Genomic DNA, 12,516 nt, shown 5'->3' with positions numbered 1-12,516 from the left:
ATATGTAACCAACATCAGACTCTTCCATCATCTCAGTCAATTTCCAAACATATTATGTTCCCGAACATGATTCCCCATCACATTGTCTCTTTGCCCCGTCTGCTGCCACCAGTGAAGAACCCTCACCACTTTACCCAGGATCAGACCCGGCAGGATTAGTGCAAAGGTAACAGGGTGATAGAGTGCATATGACAAATCAGACACATAGACAGTCCAGGCATTGCAAAATCCATGCCCAAAAAGCTTTTACAGGCAGGGGAGAGGAGTATCTGAATAGCCAATCATTCAAAGAAATGCTGTCAGCACAGCATCAACAGATAAAAACAACATATAAGCATTGAGAAAAGAATAGATGACTAGTGATTAGCGGTAAAAACTATTTTTAAATGTCTGACCAATAATTTTATCATGCTAAAATGAAGGCTAACACTGACCCCAGGACATTAAGAAATGACAAACCAGGACAAAAACCAACCAAAAACGAAAAGCTGAAGCAAAAGGTTAGTGACTGCACTGCGTGAATTGGCGAGCTCATAACAGGCAAGCTCCAAGCTTTGATGGTGAGTTGCTGGATTAGGGTTAGAGATATACCGTCACTCAGCAAGACGATTTAAGGAACATTTAGATATGACTGAGCCATGCTCAAAGTGGACACACCTGCTTCAGGTGCTGCAACCATTGCAGCTTCAACTAGGCCTACAGGAAAATGAGAAAGCACAAGATTTTAACATGCTCTTCTTTTTGTCAAGAACAGGAAAAGTCTCAGATAAAGAATGGAAAAAGGTGGAGACAGGAAGGAAGTGCTTTTCTGACTGTTTCACAGTGGAAGCATCAAGCTGTAGAGAAGATGGCATTAAAGGAACCATTCTATTAAGAGCCCTTGTTTACTTTCTTAAATACAGAATACTCACCATTTTATGACAGAATAAGATCAAGGAATACCTTTTTGATAATATGGGGGTGATACAGTGCAAATTAGCAGATACAGTTATCAAGGTTCTTGTTACTAGGAGGCAAATATCAGTAAATTTAAAACCCTTGAGAGTTGCAAAGGTTTAAGAAGTGTAGATAAGCCCAGAGGTTTCATTATGATAATAAAAAAAAACTTTAAATAATTAAACTTTCATCAATGTTTTACCCTTAATCTTTTCTGTTTCTGAATTCTTTCTAAATGTCGTTCATTAAAAAATAATTACACTATAATCACAGTAATAATAATAATAATGAAAATAAATGAGCAGCTTCATTAGATCAGAGCACCACAAAACAACTAAAGGAATTACTGTGTGGCAATTTTTCTAAAAACAAGCACAGATGCAAATCCTAGAAGGGCATACAGTGAGTATACTGTACACAAAACAGAATAACTACTGTGTGCAAGTGAAACTGAAACTGACTCTGGGTTTATGTTTGACACCAACTCAAGCTGTTGTGTGTAATTCAATGGACAGCATACACTCTAACACAGATAATCTTACTTTTGACTTTGTTTTAATACAGTTATACTACAACGGAAACCTAATTACTAATAAAAGAAAAAAGAAAAACAATTGATTGGTCTACATCAGTGGTTTTCAAACTTTCTGAGCCACGACCCCCAAGATAAGACGCATTGGTGTTTGCGACCCCCACCCCCACGTGACAATTTAGTGATTGTGTGATATATCACATGGGTCATCTGGCAGCATCCTGTAAATGTAAGGCTGGAAAACTGTCAGAATTGTCATAAATGAGGAGGATAGAATTATTTTTGCCGGTTTACTGCTGTGACAAGGTACTTGCCCAAAATCAGCTTCTCTCGTGGAGAAAATGTCAAATTCAGATTTTAAAATATGACATGTGTACTAACGTTGTTTATTAGTTAATGTGTTAAAAATGAAGGTGCTAGTTTCAAAGATGATCTCTTAATGGTTTATTTTGACAGACCATGTAAACATCTCAAATTTATTTGATAAATGTGGGCTTTATATTTTTTTTAATTATCTCGTGACCCTCATGGGAGTCCCGACCCCCAGTTTGAAAACCACTGGTCTACATGGCATAAATGCATCTGGCCACAAAACCACTACTTTGTAATCAGACCATGTTGAGCTAATAAATTTCTTAATGCTTTCGGTTTAGTGTTAAGAAGTGAGACCAACTAAGAAAATAAATTTTAAATCTTAATTTTCTTTCTTTCCTTGTTGAGGTGATACGTACGAAGTTCACGTGGCCCGGCCTCCTCCCTCATTGCGTCTTGTTGCCGTGACAGCAGCTCACGCTCCTCTTGCATCTGAATCCTCTCCTGCTCCAACTCGTGCAACCGGCTACTTGTTACCTGCAAGAAATATTTAAATCAGAGCCTGACATTTACATATGTGTTGTCACTTATAGACCAACCATGGACACACTATACTTTTCTTTCTTTTACTTCTCTTTAGGTTTTAATTTATTTCATAAACCCAAAATACAGATTTTTCCTGAAATATATTTGTAGTATTTCAGTTAGCATTGAATTGAATTAGTTGTAGATTTTACTCAACTGTAGAAGTGCTCTTTAACAGCTGCTGTGTTGTATGTGAGATAAACTGCAGTGGGGATATTTATAAGACAGGAACGTGTCATTCATTTAAGTGGTGAGGAGAGACGAACCGTACAGCCAATCCATATCTAATTATGCTTTCCAGTACAGTAGTGCAAAACATCGACATGTTGTTGATATATATACAAAGCGATTTAAGTTTGCATAGGAAGTGCAGCCTCTGGGCAAAATAACTACACAGATATAGATACACGCTCTATTCGATATTACAGTCCAGCTGTATGCCTGAATAGAAACTTCATCCTGGATCTCTATTATTAATATAACGTGTGTAGTAGATCAATATCATCTCATGGCAAAGCACATTTGTTCACAGAATATAAATTAGTCAAGTGTTCATGTATTGTGAGCAAAGTCTAACTTTAATGCTGTAAAGTCATTTGCTGCCACACCAAAAAGTAAATAATTTTTCTGCTTCTCTGCAGTTCACCTGCAGCTCTTGCTCAAGGCTCAGCTGGAGCTCTTCCTTCTGGCGTAACTGCTCCTCCAGCGCAGTCCGTTCACCTGCGTAGCCATCTATAAGACCTGCAGAGTAGCAGACGGTACAAGAAAAATACAGTTTTGAAGGAAAAAGCAACTCATGCATATTCACATCAGAATTTAGTTTTCATGCTGTTTGTTCCTTTCTTTTCTCACACCATTCTTAAAGGCACTAAGAGGAATTTGTTTTGGCCCTTTTTTGTTTAGCTTCAGTCACACATGAGGCAGACATACAGATGAATGACTGCTTAGCAGCAGGATACTAAATCTGAGGCAACCAGCAACACAAAACCAAAAACATAATGTATGTGCACGCTCTGCTACACAAACATGCATGGAAACTCAGAAAACACCACAAATGAGAATGTCTGACCCATTTTGCTTGACATGAACGATGACACTGAGCTGTAAAAACACAATGAAATGCTCTATCATTACTGTACTGCTCTGTCACAGGTCAGCAAGCATGATGCTCCAGGATGCCCTTCATTTCATAGATACAGGAAACAAGGTAAGCACACATTGACAGACTGGTGAGAAAACGTGTATTCATTTACTGTGTCTTAAGCTTTGGTTAACTGTGGGCAGTTCTAATGTGATAACATTTTATGGCTTCATACCTGCCTGTTTATGACAAGCAGAAGGCAAGTGCCACCATTCAGACAACATTAAGCAAAGTTGTGAGTAAAGTTTGTCTAAGGAGTTATCTCTCATTGAATGTCTCTTGGTCTACTCTAACACCCCCCCCCCCCCCACAACTTAAGAGGTGTCTTCTAAATCTATAATCATATTTAATGTACAACGAAATCATTCCAGCTACACTACCTGATTAAAACCTCCAAGCTGATGCTTGTTGTGTCCATAAAAACTGACATTTAATATGTTCCAAAAGTCAGGGAAGAGGATCTTTTTTCATAGTCAACTTTATCTCTTAGTTTAATTGAAAACCAGTTTAAAAAGGCCACACCCAAAAGTTTTACCAGGCCTATCAACATGACACAAGAAGGTAGATCTGTTTCATCTTATATATTTCTGGTAGATGTCCAAGAGATAGAGGCTTAAGGGATTTCAAACACTCCCTAATAGTAAATGAAGAAGTAAATTGAATGAGTATCACAGTTAATAGTGCATTCTTTGACTCTTTGACTTTAAAGAAGAAGTTTACAAAATGGGTGTAGCATCTAGTCGCCATTATAGCTACAATTACAACTGCCAAATTTATCGACAGGAGATTATTTAGTAGATAAGTGATGATTTATCTTTCCTGTTCATTTGATGGAACATTTATTTATTGGGAAGGTTAATTTGCTCTTTATTCTTCACGATTACATTTTCTTCTTCCGGTTTGTAGGGAGTTTGTCCATTTGAGCAAGTCACCCCTCCACCCCAGCAAAATGATGCAACTTTGCTGGAAAATCCTTAGCTGTGGAAATACATGTTATTTTGACACTTTCCGCCTACTTAAACACTTCTGCAGAAGGCACCCCTTGCATCCACATTTCAGCAGCACTCCCTAGAAGTGCACTGGGATCTGTTAAAACTTTTTTCCAACAAAAACTCAACTTTAAAACTCTTTAGATACCAATGTGATGACTGCATCTGTGCAAAATAAGGACAATTCACAAATACCAACCTCACAACTAACTGGGTCCAAACGTTCTATTGCAAATGTCCTGGTGCAAATCCACCCAAAAAAAAACCCAAGATTTTTTCTTTTGTCCATGTCCTGACTTGACTTATTAACGCTCCATTTGCAGCTGATTATAGCTCATCAGTGTGCAATGCATTCAGATTTTTTTTTCTTATTTTTACTAAGTTTCAGCTATGTTCTCTAGAGTATCTAGTCTTTTTGAACAGCGGAGCAGCTTTGATAACGCATGAAACCATGAAGCTATTTTATCAAAGTAAATATTTGCAGCTCCTCTGCTCGATGACTGAACACAAACATTGCAACAGGATCTCAATATAGTAAAAAAGACAATCTAAGACAGAAGTGGTTATAAACTCACCGCTGTTAAGTGTGTCCAAAATAAAAGAAGGAAATAAGTATCATGCTGGATAATTTCTAAAGTGAAGGAAGACTCAACCAGAAGTAGTAGGACTGGGTTTGGTCTGTGTTGCAACAGCTGACCCTTATAGACCAGCTGCCTCTGCCAAAAGTGGACTAGCAAGTTTGTTGCCCACCAACAAGATCCATGATTAAGCAAATGTGACTGATGACTTCCTATTAATGTTTTCAGTTTGTTGTTTCACAATTACCTGCAACTCCACGTAAAGATCTTTAAAATGTAACTGTCACACTGATAAAACCAAATCTTGAAATTCATTGGAAAGATACCCTCTGACACAGTAATTACCATTTGTAGCTGTTACACCACAGATGGTTTCACACTCCTTTACTCTCCCTTTGAAACAGCTGATGCCATGCTTCTTGTAACACTCCTCCTCCAAACACATGCACACATCCATCATCATTTAATTCAACTTAATGAAGCTCATTTCAGTATCTGGTCTCATCCAGACTTACAGACCGACATTTCCAGTCAGTAAACTTTAAAATAAGTTTATAGAGTGCTGAAAATCTTCCTGTAGTGGGGCTGTTGTGAAGAGTGTCTTTAAAAGACCTAAAAACCCTTGGTGCCAAATAAAACCTGACAAATTTTTTAAGGTCTAACCCAGCCTGCTCCTACTTTTTTTGAAAATTAGACAGATTGTAGTTCACACAGAGTATTTTCCAACAAAAAACCCAACAACATCCCACCCTCGGCGCGGTGAAGTTCCAGAGCCAGCTGCTCCCGGGTACGTGCTTCCTCTGAAAGCCTCTCCTGCAGCTCCTCCTGCTTCTGCAGCAGCTCATTCATCTCCTGGTTGTGTCGGAAGGACTCCCGCATCAGCTCAGTCTGGGTCATCCGGGCATGTTCAAGCTAAGAGGAGATTAAGAAGAAATAGTGTTGCATATGAAGTATGGAAGAACTGTGACTAGTTTTTGCAGTCTTCACAAACAGGACATTTTAGCTGATAAATTGTTGTTAAAATAATGTGATTAATGACTTGTGTTCTTGCAATTAATCTTATACCACAATTAGTTTTAGAAAAATTTTTACTGCATCTTAAACAAAGTGTTTAAAAAAAAGGCATGGGGCACTTTAAAACATGTTCAAACCTACTATTTATAAGACATAAGATTATTGTCAGCAGATGCACAATTAAATGCAATTATTTGGATATTAGAGGTTCAACAGGCATAAAACATAGTAGGAAGAGGCATATCAAATGCAGGAAACTGATATGGAAATTTGAATTTAAATTTTTGTTTTGTGCAACTATCTTTAATGCAGGAGAACAGAAACAAGCCCAACACTGACAGCATCAATACTTAAGGAGATGAAGTAAAAAGACGATTTTAAGTGTTATAGGCAAAGATGTTAACTGTTAAAGATGAAGCACTTTCCCCAAAGAAGCACTCAGTTTACTGAGTTCCAGTCAAACGTTTGGAAACAACTAATCATGTTAGATTAATGGGGTGAAGTGTCCAAACGTTTGACTGGTACGGGTCCATTAGTGAAAAGAGTTGTGCACGGTCTTGTAAAGTTGAAGAGGTTAGCAGAGTTACTGTGTTTGGGGATGAGATTAAATTTTTTTTTTCAACAGAAAGCCAGGTAAAGTGTAGAAAAGTTGAATTTAAAGAAATTATCAGGGGTGATATCAATAATACTAGAAAGCAACAAGTGTATATGATGTGGTTTTGAAGGTGAGCCACGCTGCGTATTAAAAGTCAAAATATCTTTGCTTTTCCTGAAGAAATTTTTACTATTCATTTTATTAAAGTCTTAATCGGATAAACTGCTCAGCTTCTTTGGAGGTGACACAGTGATGGCTAGGACAAGTCCTTGGGTATGGCAAAACATTTCTAATAATGTGAAATGAAACAGTTATGATACCAAATGACATGAATGATTTAAAAAAAAAAAAAGAATATCTCCACACATTTATCTTAATTATAATTGTAATTTTTGATACATTTAAATTAGGCAAATAGTTTGACAACATCGTTCATGGTCTGTGTAAATATGTTTATGACCTGTAAGTGTATTAGTATTACCAAAAAATACAGCTTTTAATAAATTTAGTGTCTAAATGAGATTATGTACAGATGCAGCAGCCATGTAATAAGATAAGGGCATCATATTTGTATTATGACCAGCAGTTCAGGTGATAGAGGGCATATATCCTGCTATAAAAGCTAGAAAATCATCATTATGCAGTAAACTGCTGGCACTCTCTTTCCTACTTTCTATAGATTTCCATATCTCCCTGAGCAAAGGTCTTATTGTAGCATTGAGGGAACTGGGAAGTGGTAATGTGAGTCTACAGTGGAGAATATGTCATGTGATCTCATACCCAATGACACAAGAGAGCTGCTGCTCCTCTTAGCAGCTACTGTATGTGCCTACGTGGAACAACACTTAGCTTACATCACATCTGCATGTATAGACATGAAACACAGAAAACAGGCTGTGGGATGAACTTATAAAATATTAATCAACAATGTATGCTCTATACAGGCTGTTTAAAGATGCACAAACCCTTTTTCTAAGTATAATTCAAACATTGTACATTTGTGGGTTAAACTTACTGTATATGGTGGAGTGGGCAGGGAGATTTTGGATATGACCTTAAGAAGGTGACCATTAGTCCGGTGATTGACATGAGAGATCTGTGTCTGAACCACCACTGCATTTTTCGCGTTTAAGGTGCTACAAAGTGGGAAGGGTCGGGGAAGGGGTACACGAGATTCCACCTCGTACACATCCCGATCCTCCCCTTCCAGCCACGTGCTATTCTGCATGTTTGAGTTCCAGTAAGAGCGGTAGGAATCCATGATAAGCGGCAAATGAAGGAACGACTTCTAGCCTTGTTTTCTTACAGGGGAGCTTCTTATCAAGAGTCATCAAAAGGGGCTTCCATTTCCTATCATCCGTCAGGCTGAGCTGTGCAACTACAAATGAATCTAAAGTCCAGCGGGAAAAGAAGCAGTAAGCGATGTTGTGGATAGCTCCAAGCAACAGTCTCTATGGGTTTGGCACACACACAGGACAAGAAAACAACATTTAAAAACAGGTGACATTTACGTCATCTCAATCACATGCCGCCTGGCTGAGGTAGAACAAGTCAGAAGTGAATATTAAGAGAAAAAAAATCATCCATCAAAGAATAAAACTCTTATAGCCCTATTAAAAAGTGTCATCCTCGGCAGCAGGTGGAAGTCAAATCTGGGTCCAGCAGCCTGGAGGACATTCCTGAACACGGCCACAGGAGGTATGTGAACACAGAGGTAAGCATTTCTTCTCTCCGTGTCCTCTTCATAGACCTCCAGCCCGCTCTCCGTGTTCTCTCTGACCTTCTTTCCTCAGAGTAAAACCATATCATGCCGCTCGGTAAAGCTCACACCCCCTTGTTTGCTCCCGTATGCTCTCCTCTTTTTCCTCTGCTCTCTCTCTCTGGAGATTTATTAACAATAGTATGCCGCTATAGCAACCGCAACATGCATGGAAGCTTCCCAGGGGCCCTTCCTAATTGTTAGGTCCGTGTGTCAGTCAGCAGAGGGTGAAACAGCAGCACTCGGATCGAAAGTCACTCACTCTTTCCTTCTTACTTCCCTTTGGTTGCTGTCATTCCCTCTCCACGCATGCTCCCACCCTCTAGTCATAATATTACTCACTGGTTGGATAGCCCACTTGTTTACATCTTTGCCCACATATTTTGGAGAAAAAAAAAAAAAAAAAAAAAAAGATTAAAACCTTTGAAATGTCCATAGTAGTTATTAGCTTTCAAATATGGTTATTTTTCAAGTTTCTACACTAAATGCACACAACAAGAAAATGCTCAGAAAAAGTGGGAGGGAAGCAGGTGTGGCTTCAATCCTTTGTACCAGTGTACAAGGTAGATTTGCAAATAGCTCACACACACTCCCCACACACACTCCCCATACACACAAATAACCACAGACAGCACACACCCAAACCCCTCAAAAAGTTGTCAAACCAGATTTCTTCCCTTTGTAGAAGTTAAAAGGCATAATTAATGAATCTGACATGTAGGTTCTTGGACTCTTCTACAGTTTATCTTGTCAACCGTCATCCTTACTGCACACGAGAAATTTCTTTGTCTCAAATAATGGCAGAGAGCAACGAGAAGCAAACACACTCTCCAGGCAAATAATTTACAGCCCTGGCTTAGCAAAGGCACTTAACATTCCTGATCCAACTTGTTACATCAATCCACATTCATGACGCTGCTTCAAGACACAATGATCCAACTACAGATAAGACTAATGTACATTGGATCAATAGCAGCAGGAAAATCATTGAAGAAACCATTAGAAGCTCTGGTAATTACGCCTTTATTGTGCTATCAACTGTGTCTAGTTGGAAAAGATCTAAAGTCTGTAACCCGTAATCAGCTTATAATTATCTTTATATACTATTGCAGTAAGTTTTCTGTATACCTGCTCCAAAGAAAGCTTTCCCAGCCAATTCAGCCATCCTCTTTAACCTCTTGACTAGAATAAAATAAATCTAAAATTAGATGTATATAATTTTGTGAATATGCTCTTTAATTAGAATGTGTTTAGTTAAAAACAGGATCCAAAAGGATAACGTTCGTTCACATCTGTGATATAAATGCTTGGCCTAAAATTTCTTCAAAGCTATTTTTAGATGGCTGAGATGCTAACTGTTTCAGCGTGAATAACGCATGAATTCTAGCCAGGGGGGGGATGAGTTGTGCAGCCAGTTACAGTAACACGCTCAATGGCCTAGTTAAACTGGCCCCAGCTCTGCGGGTTGACACTGGACACAGTGGGAGGACTACATGAACACCCTGAGGGGGGTGGAGTTTTTTTGTGAAAATGAACTAGGATAGGCTGCCTGTCCAGACAAAAGCTCTGTGTAAATACTGCCTGTATCTATAGGCAACCGCTGTGAATGAGGCAGCTCTTTTGTGTGTGAATTCTAGTAAGGACAACTTTGTTGGCAGCCACATTCTGCCGTCTCATCCCCATTATGTCTCTGTGAACAGGTGCTACACAGAGGGTTAATAGTGTTGAGTGAACATTTAAATGTTTAGAAAAAGTCTAAATGTGTCACTGGGGCTTTGTTGTTCATTATAACTTCAAGACACAAACACAAGACAGATCATTGTGGGTTCATCTGAAACTACAACCAGATAAAAAAAAACTTTTACAGGACAAATGACTAGAAACTAGGACTGGATATCAAAATAAGTCCACGTGCAGAAATCATGTGTTTAGTCTGGTGTTGGGGCAGTTTTTCTTATACCTTAAAGTATTTTCAATCTAAATTAAACAGTAAGATCATTATAACATTTAGCTTTTTTGAGTTTACAAAGGGTTCCTAAAACTGCTTCATACTCAGAGGATATTTTAACAAAATAATCAATTAAATAATCACATGAACTTTAGTTCTACAAGAAGGTAGACTATTTTACCTTTGGACATGTAAGACATTCCCACTTGTTTCCAGTTTGTGTGCCAAAATTACTGTTTACTCCACTTTCACAATCATCATGCAAATCTGAGAATGTCAATCTTTTCATGCAGCTCTAAACAAGGCTGAAGAATGTTGTCTACGACAGCGGAGCTGAGGTGGAAAAAGTAAAAAATCTTTAGGTCTTTCTGTATTAATATAACAGAATTTGTTATGCTTATCACACACATGGGCAGGTAATGCTCAAGAGATCAAGCAGGTTGTCCAAATTAAAGCCCTGGCTTCTCTAATTTACAATGGGTAAGAAACTTCCATGTGTTCAGCACTGCGTTAATGTGTATGCATAAAACAGTGTAAATGTATGTATCAATTAATCACTGCAGATTGAAGTTTCAAGCTCTTTGGTTGACAAGAAAAACTCTCAATAGAAGGAATCCATTTACCACGGATCCCTCCTCTGGTAAATTAAGCTGATAAACACCTGAAACCACAATGAAAACATCACAAATTGGCATAGAAAGCTTTGTAGGGGTGAATAAAACTACAAGTAACAACATGACTTCCAGTCTACCGAGCATCAGAGATATGAGGGGAATGTCAGACCCCAAATGATACTAAGAGATAAAACCTGATGGAGCATCTTCACCTTGCTGCCATCTGCCAAGCAACACAGAAGTGTCCTCTGCCAAGCAGCAGATTTAAGGACCAGTTTCTTTCCTCCCAGTCACATACTATACCGTTTGCTTTTGTTCCCATTTTGAATTAAAATAGATTTTTTGAAGGTTTGTATTATTTGATCAAGGTGACATCTTCCACCTAAACCTATATCACATTTATGAAACAAACAACAAACAAACAAAAAAAAACAACAAAAAAAAACCTGAACATTGTTATGACTATGCACAGCCTCCTTTTTGCAGAAAATGCAAAAGGCAAGTCTCTGGGCTATGTGTTAGAAGGTTTTGGCACATCTAGCCACTAGGACATAAGCTCAATTCTTCTCCAGATCCTTCAAGCTAGATGAGATCTGCTGGTGTACAGCAATTAAATTCGCAATTAGACTGATGTCTAAACTTGATAAAGTAATTACAACACATAAAAATCGCTTGCTTTAGTAATATCTTCATTGGTTGTTGAGGACAGGACAACTGTCTATGATAAAGCACCTTATGAATTAATGCAAGGAAATTAGGCAGGTTAGCCTGCCAATTATGTAAAGAAAAATATATATTATAATGCTAGCAATGTTTGGTTTTTACCTGGTTAGTAGTGTCCGTGATGGCCATCAACATTTTCTCCAAAGCTGTCTGAAGTCGGCTGCTGATACCCATTAAATATCCCTCGTTCTCGAGCTGTGGCCCTGCTCCGAGCAGCAGGCTGTCCATCATCTCCTGGGACACCTCCAGACCTTCATTTGCTTCCTCCGACCAGTAACGCAGGTCATCTACACCGATTTTGCTGCCCTGGCAACTCTCTGCAAAAAAATGTCGGGTTTATTTTAACATCTACATATTTCAAGTTCACTTAATTAGGTTGTCTGTCTCTTAAAGATTTCTTGTGATGATAACAGACATTCATTTCTAATATAAGGATAATAAACCAAGATACCAAAAAAGAGAAGCAACATGTAAAATATAAAAAGCCACTTGAAAAGCCTAACATTCAGCTAAACACAGCCATCTCAGGATCTCAAAGAAAAAAAAAAGTCATTAAACTATGTTGACATCTAGCTTAAATTCGTGGCAGAACAGGCGCTAAGTAGTGCTAAATATACACCTGTTATAAGGGCAAAGATGCAGAGGCCATCTGGTTCAAATGTGTACAGCACACTCAGATAAGTGCCTTAAGATAGATGGTAGGTCACGTAATTGACATACAGTCATTAAATTGACTTAAGATCTTTTAGAGGATATCATGATAGTGGGCAGTGTGGATCCGAAGTTCAGA

General features: G+C 38.4%; 1 protein-coding gene across 6 annotated transcripts in view; it reads right to left on the bottom strand.

The window, feature by feature from the left end:
* Nucleotides 1-12,516, bottom strand: part of akap9 (A kinase (PRKA) anchor protein 9) — a 69,346-nt gene that overhangs the window by 23,082 nt on the left and 33,748 nt on the right. For 5 of the 6 annotated variants that reach the window (XM_041967050.1, XM_041967052.1, XM_041967054.1 and 2 more), the window contains exons 21-25: nt 11,829-12,043; nt 5,823-5,985; nt 3,012-3,106; nt 2,200-2,317; nt 658-696 (exon numbers count right to left, since the gene is read on the bottom strand). In XM_041967050.1, the coding sequence (XP_041822984.1) occupies nt 658-696; nt 2,200-2,317; nt 3,012-3,106; nt 5,823-5,985; nt 11,829-12,043 (630 nt within the window). The remainder of the gene's footprint in view (nt 1-657; nt 697-2,199; nt 2,318-3,011; nt 3,107-5,822; nt 5,986-11,828; nt 12,044-12,516) is intronic. The other variant, XM_041967053.1, reaches the window with a different exon arrangement.

Source organism: Melanotaenia boesemani, chromosome 17 (assembly GCF_017639745.1).
Source record: "Melanotaenia boesemani isolate fMelBoe1 chromosome 17, fMelBoe1.pri, whole genome shotgun sequence".
In the NCBI taxonomy this organism is placed as follows: Eukaryota; Metazoa; Chordata; class Actinopteri; order Atheriniformes; family Melanotaeniidae; genus Melanotaenia; species Melanotaenia boesemani.
The sequence above is the reverse complement of the archived record's forward strand: the minus strand, read 5'-3'. Positions and strand labels throughout refer to the sequence as shown.